Source organism: Heterodontus francisci, chromosome 19, assembly GCF_036365525.1.
Source record: "Heterodontus francisci isolate sHetFra1 chromosome 19, sHetFra1.hap1, whole genome shotgun sequence".
Classification (NCBI taxonomy): domain Eukaryota; kingdom Metazoa; phylum Chordata; class Chondrichthyes; order Heterodontiformes; family Heterodontidae; genus Heterodontus; species Heterodontus francisci.
The window spans coordinates 81,854,653-81,879,041 of NC_090389.1; the positions used below are offsets into that span (position 1 = coordinate 81,854,653).

General features: G+C 44.6%; 1 protein-coding gene across 2 annotated transcripts in view; it reads left to right on the top strand.

Annotated features, from left to right (window-relative positions):
* Window positions 1-24,389, top strand: part of hemk1 (HemK methyltransferase family member 1) — a 121,239-nt gene that overhangs the window by 76,509 nt on the left and 20,341 nt on the right. For both annotated transcript variants that reach the window (XM_068052105.1, XM_068052106.1), the window contains exons 7-9: window positions 12,110-12,159; window positions 20,525-20,630; window positions 22,734-22,829. In XM_068052105.1, coding sequence (XP_067908206.1) covers window positions 12,110-12,159; window positions 20,525-20,630; window positions 22,734-22,829 — 252 coding nt within the window. The remainder of the gene's footprint in view (window positions 1-12,109; window positions 12,160-20,524; window positions 20,631-22,733; window positions 22,830-24,389) is intronic.

Sequence of the window (24,389 nt, forward strand, 5' to 3'; positions counted from 1 at the left end):
ACCAAAATCTAGGCTGACACTCCAGTGCAGTACTGAGGGAGTGCTGCACTGTCAGCGGAACTCCCTTTCGCAGGGATCAGTGCTGGGGCCTCAACCTTTTACAATTTATATTTATGTATGGTTGCTAAATTTGTCGATGAGACAAAGATAGTTAGGAGAGTAAGTTGTGAAGAGGACATAAGGAGGCAACAAAGGGATATAGAAAAGTAAGTGCGCAAAGATCTGGCAAATGGAGTATAATGTGGGAAAATGTGAAAAGAAGCATATTATTTAAATGGTGAGAGATTGCAGAACTCTGAAATGCAGACGGATCTGGGTGTCCTGGTGCATGAATTAGGACAAGTAAGTAATTAGGAAAGCTAATAGAATGTTATCGTTTATTGCAAGGGAAATTGAATACAAAAGTAGGGTGGTTATGCTTCAGTTATACAGGGCATTGGTGAGACCACATCTGGAGTACTGTGTACAGTATTGGTCTCCTTATTTGAGGAAGGTGTAAATGCATTGGAAGCTGTTCAGAAAGGTTTACTGGATTAATACCTGGAATGGGCGGGTTGTCTTATGAGGAACGGTTGGACAGGTTGGGCTTGTATCTGCTGGTGGTTAGAAGAGTAAGAGGCGATTTGATTGAATCATAGAAGATTCTGAGGAGTCTTGACAGGGTGGATATGGAAAGAATGTTGCCTCTTGTGGGAGAATCTAGAACTAGGGATCACTATTTAAAAATAAAGGGTCACCCATTTAAGACAGAGATGAGGAGAATTTTTTTCTCTGAGAATCGTGAGTCTTTGGAATTCTCTTCCTTAAAAGGTGGTGGAAGCAGAGTCTTTGAATATTTTTATGGCAGAGGCAGATAGGTTCTTGATAAGCAGGGGATTGAAAGGTTATTGGGGGTAGGCGGGAAAGTGGACTTTAGGTTACAATCAGATCAGCCACGATCTTGTTGAATGATGGAGCAGGCTCGAGGAGCTGAGTGACCTACTCCTGCTCCTAATTTGTATGTTTACATGCAATTAAGCTGAACTGAATGTTTGCATTATAAATAGATTTTTTTTTATTCATTCATGGGATGTGGGCGTCACTGGCCAGGCCAGCATTTATTACCCATCCCTAATTGCCCTTGAGAAGGTGGTGGTGAGCTGCCTTCTTGAACCGCTGCAGTCCATTTGGGGTAGGTATACCCACAGTGCTGTTAGGAAGGGAGTTCCAGGATTTTGACTCAGCGACAGTGAAGGAACGGCGATATAGTTCCAAGTCAGGATGGTGTGTGACTTGGAGGGGAACTTGCAGGTGGTGGTGTTCCCATGTATTTGCTGCCCTTGTCCTTCTAGTTGGTAGAGGTCGCGGGTTTGGAAGGTGCTGTCGAAGCTATGTTAGTGCGTTGCTGCAGTGCATCTTATAGATGGTACACACTGCTGCCACTGTGCGTCGGTGGTGGAGGGAGTGAATGTTTGTAGATGGGGTGCCAGTTAAGTGGGTTGCTTTGTCCTGGATGGTGTCGAGCTTCTTGAATGTTGTTGGAGCTGCACCCATCAAGGCAAGTGGAGAGTATTCCATAACACTCCTGACTTGTGCCTTGTAGATGGTGGACAGGCTTTGGGGAGTCAGGAGGTGAGTTACTCGCCGCAGGATTCCGAGCCTCTGACCTGCTCTTGTAGCCACGGTATTTATATGGCTACTCCAGTTCAGTTTCTGGTCAATGGTAGCCCCTAGGATGTTGACAGTGGGGGATTCAGCGATGGTAATGCCGTTGAATGTCAAGGGGAGATGGTTAGATTCTCTCTTGTTGGAAATGATCATTGCCTGGCACTTGTGTGGCACGATTGTTACTTGCCACTTATCAGCCCAAGCCTGGATATTGTCCAGGTCTTGCTGCATTTCTACACGGACTGCTTCAGTATCTGAGGAGTCACGAATGGTGCTGAACATTGTGCAATCATCAGCGAACATCCCCACTTCTGACCTTATGATTGAAGGAAGGTTTAGTTTAGAGATACAGCACTGAAACAGGCCCTTCGGCCCACCAAGTCTGTGCCGACCATCAACCACCCGCTTATACTAATCCTACCCTAATTCCATATTCCTACCACATCCCCACCTGTCCCTATATTTCCCTACCACCTACCTATACTAGGGGCAATTTATAATGGCCAATTAACCTATCACCCTGCAAGTCTTTGGCATGTGGGAGGAAACCGGAGCACCTGGAGGAAACCCACGCAGACACAGGGAGAACTTGCAAACTCCGCAATGGCAGTACCCAGAATTGAACCCGGGTCCCTGGAGCTGTGAGGCTGCGGTGCTAACCACTGCGCCACTGTGCCGCTTCATTGATGAAGCAGCTGAAGATGGTTGGGCCTAGGACACTACCCTGAGGAGCTCCTGCAGTAATGTCCTGCAGCTCAGATGATTGACCTCCAACAATCACAACCATCTTCCTTTGCACTAGATATGACTCCAGCCAGCGGAGGGTTTTCCCCCTGATTCCCATTGACCTCAGTTTTGCAAGGGCTCCTTGATGCCATACTCGGTCAAATGCTGCCTTGATGTCAAGGGCAGTCACTCTCACCTCACCTCTTGAGTTCAGCTCTTTTGTCCATGTTTGAACCAAGGCTGTAATGAGGTCAGGAGCTGAGTGGCCCTGGCAGAACCCAAACTGAGCGTCGCTGAGCAGGTTATTGCTAAGCAAGTGCCGCTTGATGGCACTGTTGATGACACCTTCCATCACTTTACTGATGATTGAGAGTAGGCTGATGGGGCGGTAATTGGCCGGGTTGTACTTGTCCTGCTTTTTGTCTACAGGACATACCTGGGCAATCTTCCACATTGCAGGGTAGATGCCAGTGTTGTAGCTGTACTGGAACAGCTTGGCTAGGGGTGCGGCAGGTTCTGGAGCACAGATCTTCAGTACTATTGCCAGAATATTGTCAGGGCCCTTAGTTTTTACAGTATCCAGTGCCTTCAGTCGTTTCTTGATATCACGCGGAGTGAATCGAATTGGCTGAAGTCTGGCATCTGTAATGCTGGGGACTTCAGGAGGAGGCCGAGATGGATCATCAACTCGGCACTTCTGGCTGAAGATTGTTGCAAATGCTTGAGCCTTATCTTTCGTACTGATGTGCTGGGCTCCCCCATCATTGAGGGTGGGGATATTTGAGGAGCCACCTCCTCCAGTTAGTTGTTTAATTGTCCACCACCATTCACGGCTGGATGTGGCAGGACTGCAGAGCTTAGATCTGATCCGTTGGTTATGGAATCGCTTAGCTCTTTCGCATGCTGCTTATGCAGTTTGGCATGCAAGTAGTCCTGGATTGTAGCTTCAGCAGGTTAACACCTCATTTTGAGGTATGCCTAGTGCTGCTCCTGGCATGCCCTCCTGCACTCTTCATTGAACCAGGGTTGGCCTCCTGGCTTGATGGTAATGGTAGAGTGGGGGATATGCCGGGCCATGAGGTTACAGATTGTGGTTGAGTACAATTCTGCTGCTGCTGATGGCCCACAGCACCTCATGGATGTCCAGTTTTGCATTGCTATATCTGTTCGAAATCTATCCCATTTAGCACGGTTATAGTGCCACACAACACGATGGACGGTATCCTCAATGTGAAGGCGGGACTTCGTCTCCACAATGACTGTGCGGTGGTCACTCCTACCAATACTGTCATGGACAGATGCATCTGCGGCAAGCAGATTGGTGAGGGCGAGGTCAAGTATGTTTTTCCCTCGTGTTGGTTCCCCCACCACCTGCCGCAGACCCAGTCTAGCAGCTATGTCCTTTAGGACTCGGCCAGCTCGGTCAGTAGTGGTGCTACCGAGCCACTCTTGGTGATGGACATTGAAGTCCTCCACCCAGAGTACATTTTGTGCCCTTGCCACCCTCAGTGCATCCTCCAAGTGGTGTTCAACATGGAGGAGTACTGAGTCATCAACTGAGGGAGGGCAGTAGGTGGTAATCAGTTGGAGGTTACCTTGCCCATGTTTGACCTGATGCCATGAGATTTCATGGGGTCCAGAGTTGATGTTGAGGACTCCCAGGGCAACCCCCTTCCTACTGTATACCACTGTGCCAGCACCTCTGGTGTGTCTGTCCTGCCAGTGGGACAGGACATACCCGGGGATGGCAGTGTCTGGGACATTGTCTGTAAGGTATGATTCCATGAGTATGACTATGTCAGGCTGTTGCTTGACTAGTCTGTGGGACAGCTTTACCAACTTTGGCACAAGCCCCCAGATGTTAGTAAGGAGGACTTTGCAGGGTCGACAAGGCTGGGTTTGCCATTGTCGTTTCCGGTGCCTAGGTCGATGCCGGGTGGTCCGTCTGGTTTCATTCCTTTTTATTGACTTCGTAGCGGTTACGTACAACTGAGTGGCTTGCTCGGCCATCTCAGAGGGCATGTAAGAGTTAACCACATTGGCTGTGGGTCTGGAGTCACATGTAGGCCAGACCAGGTAAGGACAGCAGATTTCCTTCCCTAAAGGACATTAGTGAACCAGATGGGTTTTTACAACAATCGACAATAGTTTCATGGCCATCATTAGACTAGCTTTTAATTCCAGATTGAAATTCAAATTCCACCTTCTGCTGTGGTGGGATTCAAACCCATGTCCCCAGAGAAATATCCTGGGTCTCTGAGTTACTAGTCCAGTGATAATACCACTACGCCACCACCTACCCAGTTATTCAGTTTAGGCAGACAGTGTGGTATGTATAACTAATTGTGGTTCAAAGCTTTTTGATAAAATCTTTGATCGTTGCAATCATAATGTCATTTTAACAATGTGCAGATGAGCCCAGCTAATTTAAATGTGTGAGCTCGTCAGCTTCTAAGTGTTTTGTTGTTTCCATTCCCAGCCAGAAGAATAGTGCAATCTTCTTACCATGCAAGGAACTGCTTGCTTTAAAAAAATCAGATTGCACAATTGTGCTTTTTTTTATGGTAGAGAACTGAGTGATGAGGTCAGTTTAAAAGTCTATCCTTTTACCTCTGGGACATGGATTGATATCCAGTCCAGACTGATGGGACAAAAGCTTCCTCTCCCTTTTAGGATTCCCATGTGAATTGAGTTCGGGTTAGTCTCAATATTGAACATGAGTCAAATGAAAATGCCTGTAATTTTGTGCCAGATGGCATGAAATAGGCAATCTCACTCAGTGAGGCCATAAAAATGGGTGTTGAAGGAAGCATTGCTTTGCAATGTTTTTGGGTTATAAAAAGCAGCCAGCTCCACACAACAGTTTCCCCAAGTCAGCTGCGTTTGAAAATATAAAATTGTGATGGTTGGGCCTCAAGTTGATTGGGGGCAGCCCACACGGTCCCAGCAGTGAAGGGTGTATTTCCAGCAGGGCTGGCGCCCATTAAAGCGAGGTTGTCATTCAACATTCAACTCTTTGTTGTCATTAGGAGGTTTCTGGAGAGCAAGAGCACCTTGATTCATAGATACAGCAATGGAGGTGCTTGTGGAGCAGGTGAGGGCACACAGGCAGGTCCACTACCCTTTAGAGAGGTAGGCATGTGCCTAAGTAGACGCTGCAGCCGGCCTGGAGGGAGATGATAGACAATTAAATCCCAACTAAAGGAGAGAATAGAAGAACATCTAGAAACTAAAAATATAATAATAAATACTCAGCATAGATTTCAAAAGGGAAAACTCTGCTTGACCAACCTCATTAAATTTTTTGAAGAGGTAACAGAGGGAGTAGACATTGGTAGTGCAGTAAGTGTAATTTATCTAGATTTTCAGAAGGCCTTCAACAAGGTAACGCATAATAACTAATGAATAAAAGTCAGAGAATGTGCGGTCAGGGGACAGGTAGCAGAATGAATAACTATCTGGTTCCAAGATAGAAAACGGGATAGGAGTAATGAGTAGTTATTCAGAGTGGCAGAAGGTGGGAAGTGGTGTTCCACAAGGATCAGTGCTGGAACCACAGTTATTCAAAATTTATATCAACGATTTAGATTTTGGAATCAAAAACACGATTTCTAAATTTGCAGATGACACCAAATTTGGAGGATAGCCAATACCGAGAAGGACTGCAAGAAATTACAGGAGGACATTAATAAACTTGTAGAATAGACAGATGATTGGCAGATGAATTTCAACATAGATAAATGTGAGGTATTATATTTTGGCATGGGGGGGGGGGGGGGGTGGTGGGGCGTGGTCAGTTAGCTCAGTCGGCTAGCCAGTTAGAGTGTGATGTAGAAAGGCGCCAACAGCATGGGTTCAATTCCCATTCCGGCTTTGGTAGTTCGTGGAGGCCTGTCTCCTCGCCTTGCCCCATGCTTGAGGAGTGGTGACCCTCAAGTTATACGTCACCAACTGTCTCTCTCTCATAGGGAGAAATTCCTATGGTCCTTTGGGGCAAGAAAAATAAGGAGGTCACTTATTACTTAGAAAATAAGTATCTAAATGGGGTGGAGGTGCATCGGGATCTGGGTGTATAAATACACCAATCACTAAAAGTAGCAACACAGGTTAACAAGGCCATAAAAAAAGCAAACCAAATACTAAGGTTTATGGATAGAATTGAAAAGTAAAGAAATTATGCTGAACTTGTATCAAACCTTGGTTAGACCACACCTGGAGTACTGCGTACAATTCTGGTCACCATATTATAAAAAAAAGATATAGAGACACTGGAGAGGGTGCAACAAAATTTTACAAGGATGATACCAGAAATGCAGGTGTACATCTATTGGGAAAGTCACCAAAAAATCAAATAGGGAATTCATAACAAACGCTTTACCCTGGTAGTGGTGAGAATGTGGAACTCGTAACCACAGGGAGTAGTTGAAGTGAATAGTATGGATGCATTTAAGAGGAGGCTAAATAAACATATGAGGGAGAAGGAAATAGAGGGTTATACTGATAAGAGTTAAAGAAGGAAAGACGGAAGGAGGTTCAAGTTGAACACAAAAGCCTAACATGGCCTGTTTCTGTGCTGTATATGTAATGTAATCCGTGGCATTACCCTCAGGACATGGTTTCAATGCTGCAAGCACTTCAATTACTTGACCTGGGCAACAAGGTGAGAATGATGTGTTCCTATAGGAACAGGAGTAAACCATTAAACCCTTCAAACCTGTTCCAGCATTCAGTTGCATTATGCATAATCTAGTCATCTTGCCTAGGATCTGTTTCTTTAGCTCAGTGTCAATTTTTGTCTAAGGATCCTTCTGTGAAGCACCATGGGACATTTTTCTATGTTAAAGGTGCTGTATAAGTACAAATTGGTATTGTATCATTATTTGTACTGAGCACTGCTCATTTACCTGTTCAATGTTAAATAAATAAATATGTCAATTCATTTATGATGAGTTAGAGTGTATATTCTTCGATCTTCGTTGTTGAGATGATCCTGTAGTGGCACGTGATATATTCCAGTAAGTAAAGTGACAAGGGCTCCTGGGTCTTGCTATATTTCTGTTTACAGGAATACTCGGTGATTTTGAACTTAAGGAAAGCCCTAGAACCAAAATCCCAAATCATAGTCATGTGTTCTAAATCCTCTCAACAAGAGAGTTTCAGCTGGTAGTAGTGTCTTTGACTTCAGGCGACAAGTTTAGCAATTGAATTTCTTGTGTGGGCAAATAATTTAATCCTTCCACTCTACAGGGAAATTGTGAAAGCCAAGTACAATGATTTTGCAAATTATTTGGAATCTGATCACCGTTTATTTTGGTGACTGTATAGCAGGAGAAGCATTAACGGGATTGTGAAGATAAGAGATTGTGCAAAAACTTAAATCACTTCCTGAAAACCACCCTAAAGCAGAGTCTGGAAATAATCTGTCAAATCTTTACAAGTATCTCAGTATGTTATGCAGACATCATCTCCTGCATAAGGTATTTATGTGCTGCCTAAGGCTTTTTTTTTAAATGGAATTATCCAGTGATAACGACTCTGGCTTCAGGGGGCTCTTGCATGCTTGTTTAGGGATGAAATAGTAGTAAATGGGAGTTATAATATTTGCCTTTCATGTCAAAATGCCTCGAACAACTTCGTGTTAGGAATTAATTTCTAAGTACGTTAACTATATTGTTACATTGGCAAACATAATAGAAGTTGTAGTATGTTTTGTGGTTTTGTTTTCTTTTTTTAAACAATACTATTGGTAAGAGGGGAGAGTATGCAATATGTTCCCTCTCCTCTCTCCATAAGCATTTTTTGCAGTTGCTTTGAATAACCCTAACCTCTATTCCTACACTTGGTATTTACTCCCTGTCCCCACAGTGCCACGTTTGACATTTTAAGCTCACTGTATATAGGGAGTGTGAACCTATTACTGTGATCAGGGCTCAGTTATTCACTAGGGGTGTTATTTCAGTGAAAGTGTGAGAACAGGCACTAAATGTGCTAATAAGACATACTTGTTTGAAAGACTGATTATAACATGCAATTTTGGGGCTAACTGCTCATTAGCATAATTTGAACTTGTCTGGAGTTGCAGATTAGATGCAATTTGGTGGAACAGTCGGTGCATGGAGCCCAGATATGGGCTGACTTTTGTGATCCTGCTCAAAATGGCGGTAGTCCCGCTTGTGACATGAGCGGCTGTGTCGTCGCAATTATGTGGATGGTCACCATTTTGCATAATGACAGCGGTCGTCCCCCCAATCACATGGCAGGGGGCAATGGAGACGCCATTTATGGCGTCACCTGATGTTGAAGCAGGTGCTGGCGCCATCTTTAAAAGCCTGCCACCCCTGCATTCACTCTCTCCATGCATCCAATAGCAGCTCACTGAAACAACATTTCTGTGTTCTTCCAAAAAACTAGCTCAGCAAGCAGTCGCCCATGCATACTTCTGGCCATGTCATATGTCTTTTCAGAGCTCCCCCCATCCACACACAAGCCCCTCGGACACTCAGCATAGCGGCAATGGCCATTGTAAACCCCACTTCCCCTATGCTACTATGGTTAGGTTACCTTCCCTTTCGCGGCACCGAGGACTCTTGCTTCGGTGGTACCTGCTTTACAAAGTTGCGAAACTGGAAGCACATGAACGCTGCACGTCAACCACAAAATTGAGAAACCTTCATTGGATCGCAGTGAATTAGATTCAAATTTATTTAAAGCAGTTTTTCAAACATTTAAATTACGATGCCGTCATGTTGGGGCATCATTACCACCACGGTGCTACCCTGCCTCTGACAGAATCGGCACACTGCAGTATGGTGTCAGGTTTGTGGTGGACAGCTTCGCAGAGATTCTCTGTCCCCACCATGCCACCGACCCCACCTCCAACAAAAGGTATGGAGTGGGCTGGCTAACACACAGCGGTAGATCTCAGGATGGCTGAGGGACTGAGTGAGAGGGTATGCAGTTTCTTAGACATGGCATTAGAGGTCCTGGTAGAGGAGGTCCAGAGGTGGAGGGATGTCTTGTACCCACATTGGGAAGGAGTCCACTTCGCTGACCTTTCCCTGTTTCCTGCAGCAGCTGGTGCTGGTCTGCCTGGCCTCCTGTCCTGCCATTCCTGCCCCAGACTAAGGGAGATCCCTAGCAAGATGCCAATGACCAAACACCGATGAAGGGTCACTGACCCGAAACGTTAACTCTGCTTCTCTTTCCACAGATGCTGCCAGACCTGCTGAATGGTTCCAGCATTTCTTGTTTTTATTTCAGATTTCCAGCATCTGCAGTATTTTGCTTTTACTCCCTTTCTCCTGGTGACTCCTGTTAGGAAGAGATTACTGCAAGTGGGATGGTTGTTTATCCTCAGTATTATGCAACTTCAAGGAATAGATTATTGAAAAGGTGCAGTTTCTAGGCCGCAGGGGGCCATCGGGTAAATTTAGCAAAACCACACTTGCAGCATTGGGTTTAGGGACGGGGCTGCAACAATGCAGTTCTAATTCCCAAACCTATGCTCTGTTACAAAAACTGCAGTCAAACTATTGAATCAGAAAAGAATCTTTGAAAACATGAAATTGTAACAGTGACTGAAGATTAAAAATGAATTTCTATCTCGAAAACAACCACTTGCATTTATATAGCGCCTTTAATGGCTCAAGGCACGACACAGGAGTGATTATCAAGCAAAACTTGACACTGAGCCACATTGGGAGATATTAGGACAGGTGACCAAAAACTTGGCCAAAGAAGTAGGTTTTAAGGAGTGACTTGAAGGAGGGGAGGGATGTTTAGGGAGGGAATTCCAGAGCTTAAGGCATCTGTAACAGAAGGCACAGCTACCATTGGTGGATGCAGCAAAACTGTAGACAAGAATGACAGAATTACCAAAAAACTCTGTTTGCCAGAAGAATATAGTAATCGTGTCATCAAAAGGCATTTACTAATAAAACATTTTTGGTCTAAACAATGTGCAGTATTCTACAAGTTACTTCCCTGAAAGCTACATTATGTCAAAAGATGCCCACAAGGCATTTTGGTATGGAAAAATGGATGGAACTGTATAATACGATTCCTAAAACACTGGCAAAAATCCCAGAATACCAAGGTAAATTTAATTAACAATAACAGCAACAATTTGTATTAATGTAGAGCCTTTAACGTAATAAAATGTCCCAAGGCACTTCACAGGAGTATTGTAAAACTAAATTTGACACCAAGCCACATAAAGAAATTTTAGGGCAGAGCTCAAAGAGGTTTTAACGAGTGTATTAAAGGAGAGGTGGCAAAGCAGATCGGTTTAGGGAAGGAATTACAGAGCTTAGGGCCCTTGCAGCTGAAATTACGGCCACTAATGGGGGAGCAACTGGAGTCAGAGATGCACAAGAGACCAGAATTAGAGGAGCGCAGATAGCTCGGAGGGTTGTGGGCTGAAGGAGATTACAGAGGTAGAAAGGGATGAGGCCATGGAGGGATATGAAAACAAGGATGAAAATTTTAAAATCGAGGCAGTGCTTAACCGGGGACCAATATAGGTCAGCAAGCACAGGGGTGATAGGTGAACGGGACCTGATGCGAGTTAGGACACAGGCAGAAAAGTTTTGGATGACCTCCAGCTTACAGAGGTAAAACATGGGAGGCCAGCCAGGAGTACATTGGAACAGTCAAGTCTAGAGATAACACAGGCATAGATGAGAGTTTCAGCAGCGGATGAGCTGAGGCAGGGCGGAGATGGGTGATGTTATAGAGGTGGAAATAGGCGGTCTTAGTTATGGTGTGGATATGTGGTCGGAAGCTAATTTCAGGGTCAAATATAATAAAGAGGTTGCAAGCAGTCTGGTTTAGCTTCAGACAGTTGCCAGGGAGAAGGATGGAGACTTTAGCTAGAGAACGGAGTTTGTGGTGGGGATGGAAGACTGTGGATTTGGTCTTTCCAATATTTAGTTGGAGGCAATTTCTGCTCATCCAGTACTGGATGTCAGACAAGCAGTGTGACAATTGAGACAGGGAGGAGTTAAGAGGTGGTGTCGTCAGTGAAGATATGGAAACTGACGCTGTGTTTTCAGATGATGTCGCCAAGGGGCAGCATGTAATTGAAAAATAAGAGGGGACCGAGGATTAAAGCCTGGCTACCCGACCAAACCCAACTACATGTGTCGGGTTCGGGTCGAGTTGGGTCTGTATTCTGCGTCCAGCATTCGGGCTCGGGTCGGGTCAGTCTGGACTGTACTGTTTTGTTTCATATTGTTTTCGTTTTAATCTACATTTAATCTGTTTGTTATTTTCGAGTCAGGTCACTTAAAAAAAATTAAAGGACTCGGGCCCGGTTTGGGTTGGCTGTTGATGGGTTGGGCCCAGGTTGGGTTTTAATTTTATACCCAAGCCAGGCTCTACTGAGGACAGATCTTTGGGGGAACACCAGAGGTAGCAGATTGGGAGCGATTGAATAATAGAAAAATCAGGGGTGTGGTGATTTGGGACATGCTGACCTTTTCATCTGATGCTTTGATTGATGCTCCTGTTGAGAATGGCTGCACATTTGGAATGTACACAGGCTGAATTTATCCTCCCATGAAAGGAAAATTGAATTTGACTTATTCATTCTCCTCAAGCCGGTGGACGTGATTATTAAAGTACAGCAACCCCTTACATATTACAGGAAAGGTCAACTGGCATTCTATTTTGTCAGATAAAACTGGGACCATTCTAGCAATACCATAATTAACTTTTTTGTTGATTGCGTCTGCAGGTTGTGTGTTCAGCATAGGCTTCAAGAATTGCAGTTCGATATTATATCAGGTATGTAAAAACGAGGGCACAGGAAGTTATCGTTTTAACTTTTTGTTTATCCAATTTAATTTTCTGTCATCCAGGAAACACTCTGCTCCCTTATTTTCTAATAATAGGATTGATTGCCTGGAGAGCTTGGTCTATAGCATACTTTGCTGGGGAGTAGAAAATCCAGGGAGACATCAGCTCTTAAAGAGCTGCAGCTCACCATCGAAGGACAGGTTATCGGAAGTACAGGGAGAGTTGACTAATTACTCGCAACTGTACAGCGGAAATGTGGGCTGCACTGCTACTTTTGATGCTGGTCGGGGTCCAAAAGTGCACATTAGTATTGAAAAACAGAGAAGTTATGTTAAACTTCTACAGAACTTTGGTTAGACCATGCTTGGAGTACTATGAGCATTTATGGTGTCCATATTACAAAAAGAATATAGACGCACTGGAGAAATTCAAAAAACATGTGCCAGGTTGATATCAGAACTGAGAGGTTACGGGCAGGAATTTTATTTTGGGGTCAAGACCCTGACATCAGGATCATTTCTGGGTCCCGACCCCCCCATGACGTGCACAGCCAGCACGATTTTTGTTGGGTTGGCCAATTAATGGCCAGAGGGCCGCTTGTTGTCTACTTAAGGATGGTGGGTGGGCTCTCAAAGCTGGAGGGCCAATAAGATGCCCGCCAGCAGTGAGAAAGCTGCAGTCTGCTGTGCCGGTAAAGGAGAAAGAGTGTGGCCTAAGATGGAGGCACCCTGACTTTTAAAATCTTTGTGAATACAAATGGCCAAAGTTGCCGGACCACCTTTGTGGAGGGGGACTCCCTCTACAGTGAACTGAGGCGGCTTCCCAACGGCAGACTGGGGCCCTCTGCAAGGCAGCCTGCAGCCATTTGCAAGTCAGCTGCAGGGGGGGATCTTAGATAGTGAAATGGACACTGGAGCCATGGTCTGCCGTCGAGAAGCCACTTCCTTTCACTGGCTGTGTTTCGGTCACTGCTGGGGGTCTGCCTGCTGACTGGAAAATTCCACTTGGAGCGGGAGAGAGGGCCTTAATAGGCCCATAATAACCTCAACCTTAAAAATGTCTGAGAGGCGGGACTGTGCCGGCATGACAGTTGGGGACGGGAAATTCCAGGCCAGTCTGCTTCTGTTCCCTCCTCTGGTGGCTTCCAAAATTCTGTCCTATAACTATCAGGGAAAACTGAATAAGCTGGGGTTCTTTTCTCCAGCAAAGGGAAGGCCAGGCTTGGTCTAACAGAGGTCTTTAAAATTATTAAGGGTTTTGGTAAGGTAGACGTAGAGAAGATATTTCCACTTGTGAGGGAAGATCAAAATAGGGGCCATAAATTCAAGAATAGTTGTTAATAAATCCAATAAGGAATTCGGGAGCAACTTCTTTACCCAGAGTATGGTTAGAATGTAGAACTCATGACCACATGGAGTGGTTGAGGCCAATAGCATAGATGCATTTATGGGGAAGCTAAATGACTACGTGAGGGAGAAAGGAAAAAAGGATATGCTGATAGTGTTAGAGACATTGGTCACAGCGGCCTGTTCAAAATCATGTAAAACATTCAAATGAGGGCCCATGCATGCCTGTGATGCAGCCACATATTTGACCTCACAATTAGGCAGGTAAGGTCCTGGCTAGCAGCATGCCTGCTCCTAGCAAAGCACTGCAATGTCAGCACAGGCTCAGAAACTCATGGGCTGTGGTGTAGAGTTCCCAGAGCCACCACTGTTGTGTGGGCATGCTGACTGTACAGCTCAGTTTCGCATTTGTTCATTTTGGAAATTCCCAGTACAGGCCTTCCCCACATTCTTGCACCTCCAGGATGTGTGATGTCAGTGGGTGCAGATGACAGATGCTGCAAATTAAGCAAATGCATGTTTCTGATGGCTTGGCCAGTATCAGGTTATTTTGCTTTGTGGTCGCCGGTTTGATTACAGATTCTTAGAAGCGACTATCAGCAGCATCATCTTAGTGAGCCACTTTCACTTGTGCAGTCTTTCCCTGCCTTTGAAATTTTGTTAAATTATTTATGTTGAGCTGGGTCTGATGATATTTTGTTATTGTGGCTTCATGGAAAATCAAGGTGCTTATTTTTTCTAATCAGTTGATACACCTCTTAGTAAGAAAGAGAGCACTTGCATTTATATAGCGCATCTCATGACCTCAAGATGTATCAAAGCATTTTCCAGCCAAATATGTACTCTTGAAGTGTAGTCACTTGAAGCTGTAGTGTAGGAAAGGTGACAGCCAATTTGCACACAGCGAGCTCGCACAAACACCAATGTGATAATGACCAAATAGCCTGTTTTAGTAATGTTTGCTTTGTAATTTGTTTATATCAGGGTGAATGTTTAATGGCAAGGGCAACAAAAATAAAGGGGATTTTGAGTAGCTGTGTATGGCCAGGTAATAGATAAATACGGCACATGTTTGAAGATAGGTCAAACAGGGAGCCTCAAGACAAAAATGGGATACTTTCTAGATTACTTCTTAGCTGATTTCTCAAGTTGCAGAGAATACACATGGACAGTCTGATAGACTGTAGGTCATTTCATTAGCATTAATATCTGTCTGAGGAAGGTACTCAGACAGATAGATATTAATGCTAAGTACCTTGCTCTACAGCAGCAAGGCCTGGACAACGTATGTCAGCCAAGAGCGACGTCTCAATTCATTCCATCTTCGCTGCCTCCAGAGAATCCTTGGCATCAGGTGGCAGGACCACATCTCCAACGCAGAAGTCCTTGAGGCGGCCAACATCCCCAGCATATACACCCTACTGAGCCAGCGGCTCTTGAGATGACTTGGCCATCCCCATGGAAGATGGCAGGATCCCCAAGGACACATTGTACAGTGAGCCCGTCACTGGTATCAGACCCACCGGCGGTCCATGTCTCCGCTTTAAAGACATCTGCAAACGCGACATGAAGTCCTGTGACATTGATCACAAGTCGTGGGAGTCAGTTGCCAGTGATCGCCAGAGCTGGCGGACAGCCATAAAGGCGGGGCTAAAGAGTGGCGAGTCGAAGAGACTTAGCAGTTGGCAGGATAAAAGACAGAAGCGCAAGGGGAGAGCCAACTGTGTAACAGCCCTGACAACCAATTTTATCTGCAGCACCTGTGGAAGAGTCTGTCACTCTAGAATTGGCCTTTATAGCCACTCCAGGCGCTGCTTCACAAACCACTGACCACCTCCAGGCGCTTACCCATTGTCTCTCGAGACAAGGAGGCCAAAGAAAGCAAGAAAGAATATCTGTTTGTACGTTGTTCCTCATATTTTTGAACAATCTTCTGCCCCTACAGTCTCCCTGATAATTGTTTTGACAATGTTGCAATCTCATGTGAGCTGGGAAAGGTTAACCAGAAAATATCTTTGACTTCCTCTTGGTCTTTTAAAGCAGTAAGTTTGATTGACAGCTATATCAGAATTGATTCAGGATGTGAGATAGACAGGACAAAGAACAGTACAGCCCAGGAACAGGCCATTCGGCCCTCCAAGCCTGCGCCGATCTTGATGCCTGCCTAAACTAAAACCTTCTGCACTTCCGGGGTCCGTATCCCTCTATTCCCATCCTATTCATGTATTTGTCAAGATGCCTCTTAAACGTCTCTATGGTACCTGCTTCCACCACCTCCCCCGGCAACAAGTTCCAGGCACTCACCACCCTCTGTGTAAAAAAACTTGCCTCGCACATCCCCTCTAAACTTTGCCCCTCTCACCTTAAACCTATGTCCCCTAGTAACTGACTCTTCCACCCTGGGAAACAGCTTCTGACTATCCACTCTGTCCATGCCGCTTATAACTTTGTAAACCTCTATCATGTCGCCCCACCACCTCCGTCGTTCCAGTGAAAAGAATCTGAGTTTATCCAACCTCTCCTCATAGCTACTGCCCGCCAGACCAGGCAACATCCCGGTAAACCTCTTCTGTACCCTCTCCAAAGCCTCCACATCCTTCTGGTAGTGTGACCAGAATTGCACGCAATATTCTAAGTGTGGCCTAACTAAAGTTCTGTACAGCTGCATCATGACTTGCCTATTTTTATACTCTATGCCCCGACCGATGAAGGCAAGCATGCCGTATGCCTTCTTGACTACCTTATCCACCTGCGTTGCCACTTTCAGTGACCTGTGGACCTGTACGCCCAGATCTCTCTGCCTGTCAATACTCCTAAGGATTCTGCCATTTACTGTATACTTCCCACCTGCATTAGACCTTCCAAAATGCATTACCTCACATTTGTCCAAATTAAACTCCATCTGCCATTTATCCGCCCAAGTCTCCAACCGATCTATATCCTGCTGTATCCTCTGACAATCCTCATTACTGTCCGCAACTCCACCAACCTTTGTGTCGTCCGCAAACTTACTAATCAGACCAGCTACATTTTCCTCCAAATCATTTATATATACTACAAAGAGCAAAGGTCCCAGCACTGATCCCTGTGGAACACCACTAGTCACATCCCTCCATTCAGAAAAGCTCCCTTCCACTGCTACCCTCTGTCTTCTATGACCGAGCCAGTTCTGTATCCATCTTGCCAGCTCCCCTCTGATCCCATGTGACTTCACCTTTTGTATCAGTCTGCCATGAGGGACCTTGTCAAAGGCTTTACTGAAGTCCATATAGATAACATCCACTGCCCTTCCTTCATCATCTTTGTCACTTCCTCAAAAAACTCAATCAAATTAGTGAGACACGACCTCCCCTTCACAAAACCATGCTGCCTCTCGCTAATAAGTCCATTTGTTTCCAAATGGGAGTAAATCCTGTCCCGAAGAATCCTCTCTAATAATTTCCCTACCACTGACGTAAGGCTCACCGGCCTATAATTTCCTGAATTATCCTTGCTACCCTTCTTAAACAAAGGAACAACATTGGCTATTCTCCGGTCCTCTGGGACCTCACCTGTAGCCAATGAGGATGCAAAGATTTCTGTCAAGGCCCCAGCAATTTCTTCCCTTGCCTCCCTCAGTATTCTGGGGTAGATCCCATCAGGCCCTGGGGATTTATCTACCTTAATGCTTTGCAACACACCTAACACCTCCTCCTTTTTGATAATGAGATGACTGAGACTATCTACACTCCCTTCCCTAGGCTCATCATCCACCAAGTCCTTCTCCTTGGTGAATACTGATGCAAAGTACTCATTTAGTACTTCGCCCATTTCCTCTGGCTCCAAACATAGATTCCCTTCTCTGTCCTTGAGTGGGCCAACCCTTTCCCTGGTTACCCTCTCGCTCTTTATATACGTGTAAAAAGCCTTGGGATTTTCCTTAATCCTGTTTGCCAATGACTTCTCATAACCCCTTTTAGCCCTCCTGAGTCCTTGCTTAAGTTCCTTCCTACTGTCTTTATATTCCTCAAGGGATTTGTCTATTCCTAGCCTTCCAGCCCTTACGAATGCTTCCTTTTTCTTTTTGACGAGGCTCACAATATCCCGCGTTATCCAAGGTTCCCGAAACTTGCCAAACTTATCCTTCTTCCTCACAGGAACATGCTGGTCCTGGATTCTAATCAACTGACGTTTGAAAGACTCCCACATGTCAGATGTTGATTTACCCTCAAACAGCCGCCCCCAATCTAAATTCTTCAGTTCCTGCCTAATATTGTTATAATTAGCCTTCCCCCAATTTAGCACCTTCACCCGAGGACGACTCTTATCCTTATCCACAAGTACCTTAAAACTTATGAAATTATGGTCACTGTTCCCAAAATGCTCCCCTACTGAAACTTAGACCACCTGGCTGGGCTCATTCCCCAATACCAGGTCCAGTACGGCCCCATCCCTAGTTGGACTATCTACGTATTGTTTCAAGAAGCCCTCCTGGATGCTCCTTACAAATTCTGCCCCATCCAAGCCCGTAGTCCTAAGTGAGTCCCAGTCAATATAGGGGAAGTTAAAATCACCCACCACTACAACCCTGTTACCTTTACATCTTTCCAAAAGGACCATATATTTTAGTTTGTTTGATGACTAGGAGTTATTGGGTTGTTCTTGAGAGTCAATCTATGAGGCTACCAAGGATAGGAAGTTAATCAGTGGCTTCCCAGTAAATACTTCAGGAGCAACTTCCTACCCAGAGAATGGTTAAAATGTGGAACTGGGTATCACATGGAGTAGTTGAGGCAAATTTAAGGGAAAGCTAGATAAATGCATGAGGGAGAAAGGAATAGAAGGATATGTTGATGGGGTTAGATGAAGAAGCGTAGGAGAAGGCTTGACTGGAGCATAAAAACTGGCATGAATCTGTTGGGCCAAATGGCCTGTTGCTGTGCTGTAAAAACTTTGTAATACTTTGTAATGTTAGCAATAGCCAAGTAAAATTTAAGTATGTTTCAGGGGTTAGTGCTATGTTAGCACAGGAGAATTTTTTTTCTAACAGTTCATGGAGATCAGTAAAGTTTTGATTACTGTAAATACACTTTGTACTGAGAATTGTACATTTACCTGTTTTATATTTTCAATAAATATGACAAAGAGGGCAATTTTGACCCTATTTGCCCAACAGAAATCAGGCACGTGTGTGGGTAGTTAAATTCGGTCGGATGACATACTCGCTAATATCCTGCACCTGCGGACCCCAGAGGAAATGTTTGGTCCAATCCAGCGTCAGGCTCCTTCCATTCCCTCCATCAAGACATTTGTGAAACCCCTTTGTTGCTGCCGCCCATTCTTTTGGTGCTGGCCGGCAGCCTCCAGCTGCCCAAAATTCCAAACCCGCCAACTTTGCTTCACACTGCCAAGACTAGGAGGGTTGGGTGCGCACTTCCCTCCTCCACCCCCAAGTTGTTCAAGTTTGGTCAAGGAGGTAGGCTTTAAGGAGTGTCTTAAAGGAGGAGTGAGTGACGGAGAGGCTTAGGAAGGATATTCCAGAGCTTAGGGTGAGTATACCAGAGCTTAGAGCCTAGACATTTGAAGGTGAAGCCACCAGTGGTGGCATGATTAATATCAGGATGCACATGAAGCCAGAATTAGAGGAGTGCAAAACTCTGAGGTTTATGGAGCTGGAGGAGATTATAGAGATAGGGACGGGCGAAGCCATGGAGTGATTTGAAAGCATTATCATTAGAAATGGCATTTATTGCCCTTTAGAAGACCCTAAAATTTTATTTAAAGTGGAAAATGCAATGCTTCCATTTCACAATGTAACCTGTGTGTTATAACTACTTAAACCTTCACCCCTGAGCAACTAAAAGCAATAACCTCAAGCATAGTCATGTTTCAGGTTGTAAATATCATGATAGGAACCGAAAAGTATGTATTTATTGAATGCAAGTGCAGGCTAAACCTTCCTGCAAGAAAGTTATAAAATGTTTATTGGTGTGATGGGATGTACTTGTGTCCCTGATAGTTAGGACAATTTGAGGGGCAATTTTAACCTGACATCTGAATACTGATGGGATCAGGTCCAGCACAAGTTTTGCACCTGTCTGATTTTACTGACCATTGAAGTCAGGTGGTGTGTAAAATCACAGTTCCATCCGATTCCATGGGTTTTCCCCTCTGACAATTGAGGTTGAAATAGTCCCCAATGTGTATAATGTAGGAGAAACCCTTGATACTAACAACAGCCCTTTCACATCTGGGTTTAACAGTAATAATTTTTGGGTGTTACATTTTTGAGGATCTTACCCTAGATATTCACCTTGGGTTCCACACTACTGGTCAATCCCGTAAGTGAATTTCATGTCCCTTATGAACAAGAGTCTGCCCTTACCTGCACCGTATATAGGTAAATATAACAAGACCCGGGGTGAAACAGAGAATTCTTTTCACTGTGTTCTGCCTTTCTAAAAAACAGTCCAACAATATTGGTTAACTGGCAGACCTCAACATTTAGCTTGAATATATTACACGCGGGTAACTACTAATCAAAATATTGTTTGCCATCCCACTTTCTTTTTTTGTACAATCTTGAATGAAATGGGATGGACTTGGTAACCCTAACGAAACAAACAGTTCAATTGAAGGGTTAATGACCTATTTGAGCACAGTTTGTTCAACCCTTTGTACTGGTTAAAAGGGCAGAATAACATTCCGAAAGGTTTCTCTGTTTTCTATCATCCTTGGGTTAAATAAAAGCCAGTGAATATTTTAAAACGAAAATTAAACTTTTATTTTTTGTGAATTCGAGCCCCTTATAATGTAGGCAATACTTTGGAGAGAAGAGGTTGAGGAATATGATGTGAAGGTGAAGATGATCCATGAAAAATAATGGGCCTGTTGAATCCAATATCCTTTCCTTTTCCTAAAAATTCTGTGGTGTACTGTCGATCTTGTTTCTGGCTGCGATTATAGAATGTTGAGTACAGCAGATTGCAGGGCCACACCTGTCCTGAACCATAATTTGTACCACACAGATTCCCGGAAGCTGGCTTGGATCTGTGGATCAGTGGATGTCATTATCAGTAACCCTCCATACGTGTTCCATGAAGATATGTCCAGGCTAATGCCAGAAATCCTCAGGTAAATCGAACAGAACATATTCTCTGCACTTCCAATGAACCCCATGAATCCTGCATACCTTCCACGACTTCATAAAACATAGCAAGGGACAAGGGACAGAGCTGGTTAATATACTGTTTTTACAGGCGGTATTTTATGCTGTCCCCATGGCGAGTTTGGAGGTGGGGAGGGGTGGGGGCACTGCCACCTTCCCACCTCCACCCTGATTAAGACAGTGGCGGGAAGACCCTTGGATGGCCTACCCCCCCACCCCCCGCCATGGATTGAGACCCTTAATGAGCAATTATTACCAAATTAAGGGCCTCTTCCTGCCGCCGCTGGTATTAATCCAGCGGCGGGCAGTCCTGTTGCTGCGTGAGGAGACAACATGCAAACCCGTGTGTGGTTGCTTGTGGTCTCGCGGTGGTCCCTCATTCAAAGGCACTCAGTGCCTGATTGAGACGCCCAGCATCGGGAAGGTGGGGGGGCCCACTGAGAGCCACACCCATGCTATTGCTGCTGACCGCCCCCCCCCCTCCCCCATACTCCCCTCCCTGTGAATCCCCACCCCGCAAAACCCTCCCACCATCGTTTACCTCTGGCTTGGGTCACTGCACGATCCTAGGCCTCTGGTGGGTGCCATTCTGGTAGCAGCCGCTGCCTCCCTGGTGGCGCTGCCAAGTAAAAGAGCTGCTGGCCTCTGATTGGCCGCTCTAGGTGTGTGGGACTTGCTGCCCGTGGGGTCCTGATCGCAGGAAAAAACCCGCCAGTGGCCTCTTGAGTGCCTGATTGGCCTGTCATTCGGCAGATCTTCCTCAAAGGAGGCAACGCAGGTCTCCCGCTAGTTCTCCAGCCAAGACCCCCATTGCCTCCATAAAATTCCCCCTGTACATCTCCTGTCTGGGTTCAAATTCAGCCGAGTATAATGGAGTAAGAGCTCCCCTGCTAGTTGACTGACTGTCCAGGTCTGTTGTAAATTCTAGATCTGTATGAGATATTTGCGCAGTTTCAACATCATCGGACATACCCGTAAGCAGACCCCGCATCCCTAGCAAACAGGAGTTTACCTTTACTACTTAATGTCTAGTTATACAATAGTGTTCGCTTGGGTGGTGGGGGAGAGCTCACAATGAAGCCTGTCATAATCAAGATAAAGTTAGCCAGCATTTAAAAGTGCATGGATTAATCAAGGGCAGTCAGTGCAAATTTGTTAAAGGGAAGGTGTTTTCGAAAAATGTAAGAGTTACTTGAAGAATTGATCATTCAGGTATATAAAGGGGATGAAATAGATGTGTATATAGATTTTAGGAAAGCGATCGAGAAGGTGTCTTACAAGACACTTGTTTAAAAAATGCAAATTTATGCAGGTGGTGTTGAGGTACAACATTGGCCGTAATCATATTGAATGGTAGAGCAGGCTCGAAGGGCCAAATGGCCTACTCGTGCTCCACTTCCTCATATATTGTAGGATCATAAGAATGTGTAGCAGCCTGGAGGGAAGAGAGGAAGGAAAGATTTATGATGAATAGATGCTCTTCAGACTGGAGAAACATTGCAGCTGATATACTTCAGGGTCAGTGCTGGGTTCATTTTTGTATACTCCGTATATAGAGCTAATTTGGGCTTGGATGGAAGGAACACACTCAAAATTTTTTAACAACACTATCATGTAATTTGTTGACAACATAAAAGTAGGATGCTTGGTTAAAAGCAGCTTTGACAAATAACCTTTGCAACGGTTTGAACAAAAAAGATTTTAGGGGATTCAGATGGTGTGCTTAGATTACTATAAACAAATGGGATGCTAACCACACAAGATGGTGTTATGTACTCAGAAAATTTAGGCTATTGAGCAGAAGCTTGACATCTCAAAAGGGAGGGAGGAAAATCATTGTTATTTCCCCAGGGCTACTTGTGCTCATCTCCTGCCAGCCATTTGTGGCTGCTGAGCCTCTAGAGTCCAATGAACAGATTATTCTATCAATCAAGGATTCCTGCGTAGCAGCAGGCATCTGAGAAAGTCAAGGAGAAAAGTAGCATGGTGCCATTCACAACAAGAAAAGAGGGAATCATAGGGGAAAAATCCAGAATTTTTTGAAAGCTTCTTCACCTGAATTCCTCCAGGTATGAAGACCATGATGCACTAGATGGTGGAGCAGATGGATTAGACGTCATCAGAGCTATCCTGCAGCTTGCGCCCACTGTTCTTAAGGATCATGGGTAAGTGTGGATTACTATTTTACATTCCAGCATGGATGTAGTGGCATAAAACTGTTGCTTATATTATTTATTTATTGGAGCTACCAACCATTGGTACATGTATAGGATGCACTCACTACAGTTACATCAACAGCACCTCCCTCCCCTGAAACTTCTACCACTGACCAGGACAGGAGCAGCAATGTCATTGGCAACACCGTCACCTCCAAGTTCCCCTCCGTGCCATCCTGACTTGGACATATATCCAGGATATTGATCCAGCAACAGTGAAGGAATGGTGATATATGTGCAAGTCAGGATGGTGTATGACTTGGAGGTGATAGTGTTCCCATGACCTTGTTACAGGGTATTACAAAAGTATTGTTATTTTCACATCCTAATCTCACTATTACTTTGTAGAGATTAAAAAAGTATCATTACAAGGAGCATAAAATGTCCTGACTGAGAAAAGCTATGTTTCGTTGAGTGTAGAACTATTAAGGTGCATGCAGCAACCAGACACATACAAACAGGCATTTTGAAACAGCACTTAAGTGGCCTTGACAGATCAAGATGAATTCCTTCAGTTTACCTTAGCCAACATCTCTGAAATCATCGTGGTCTCCTGCATGCTCCACATATTTGCCATCCTGAGAGGCATTAGCAACCCCTGGAATTTGCCCAAAAGGTGAAAATTAGGCTGACCGCCAGTCATAGGAGTGGTGTTGGCGCACTATCGGGCACTTACTAATACTGTACCGCCCAACATCTGTGTCTGAACACAGGGCCCCAGGCAAAAATCGGGGCCAATAATATTTCAGAGGGTAAAGGTAATTTTGCCTTTTTCCCCATACTGGATTTCCCTGTAACAGCTATCAACTCAGGAAATGTAATTATTATCACAAAGTAAAGTTGTAATCTATTTAAATACATGGAGCAATGTTGACTTTTAAGAGTAACTCACTTCAAAATACATTATACGTTCAAACCAAATTGAGTGTCACTCCAGCTAAGAGAACCTGGTTTACCAGCCCCTGCTCAGTAAGCACTCGGTTCTAGCTCCTTAAAGGCAGCCATGCTGAAAAGACTTGCTTGAGAGCAGTTTAAGGTATCTTTTAAAGTAAAAACAGAAACTTGTGGAAATACAGTTATTTTTCAATTAGAATCTGTAAAGGCTAATATTTTGGTGCAGGCCCTTCCTCAGAATAGTTCTTGTGAAAGGATCTGCGTCCAAATCCTTAATCTATCCTCATATAGACTTACATAGAATTAAAGCACAGAAACATACCATGATGCTGGTGTTTATGCTCCAAACATTTCCTACATTACTACTTGTGGTTATGAAAGGCACTATATAAATGCAAGTCTTTTTTTTCTTTTCTTTATCACACAGGCCTCGTCCTACTCTCGTTTCTTAATCTACCTCAATAGAACATAAGGTTCTATTCCTTTCTCCCTCATCTACTTACCTAGTTTCCCCTAAGCACATCAATGCTATTTGACTCAATCACTCCACATGGTAGTGAGTTCCCCGTTCTTACCACTCTTTGAGTGCATTTTTTCTGTACAAATATAAAATGA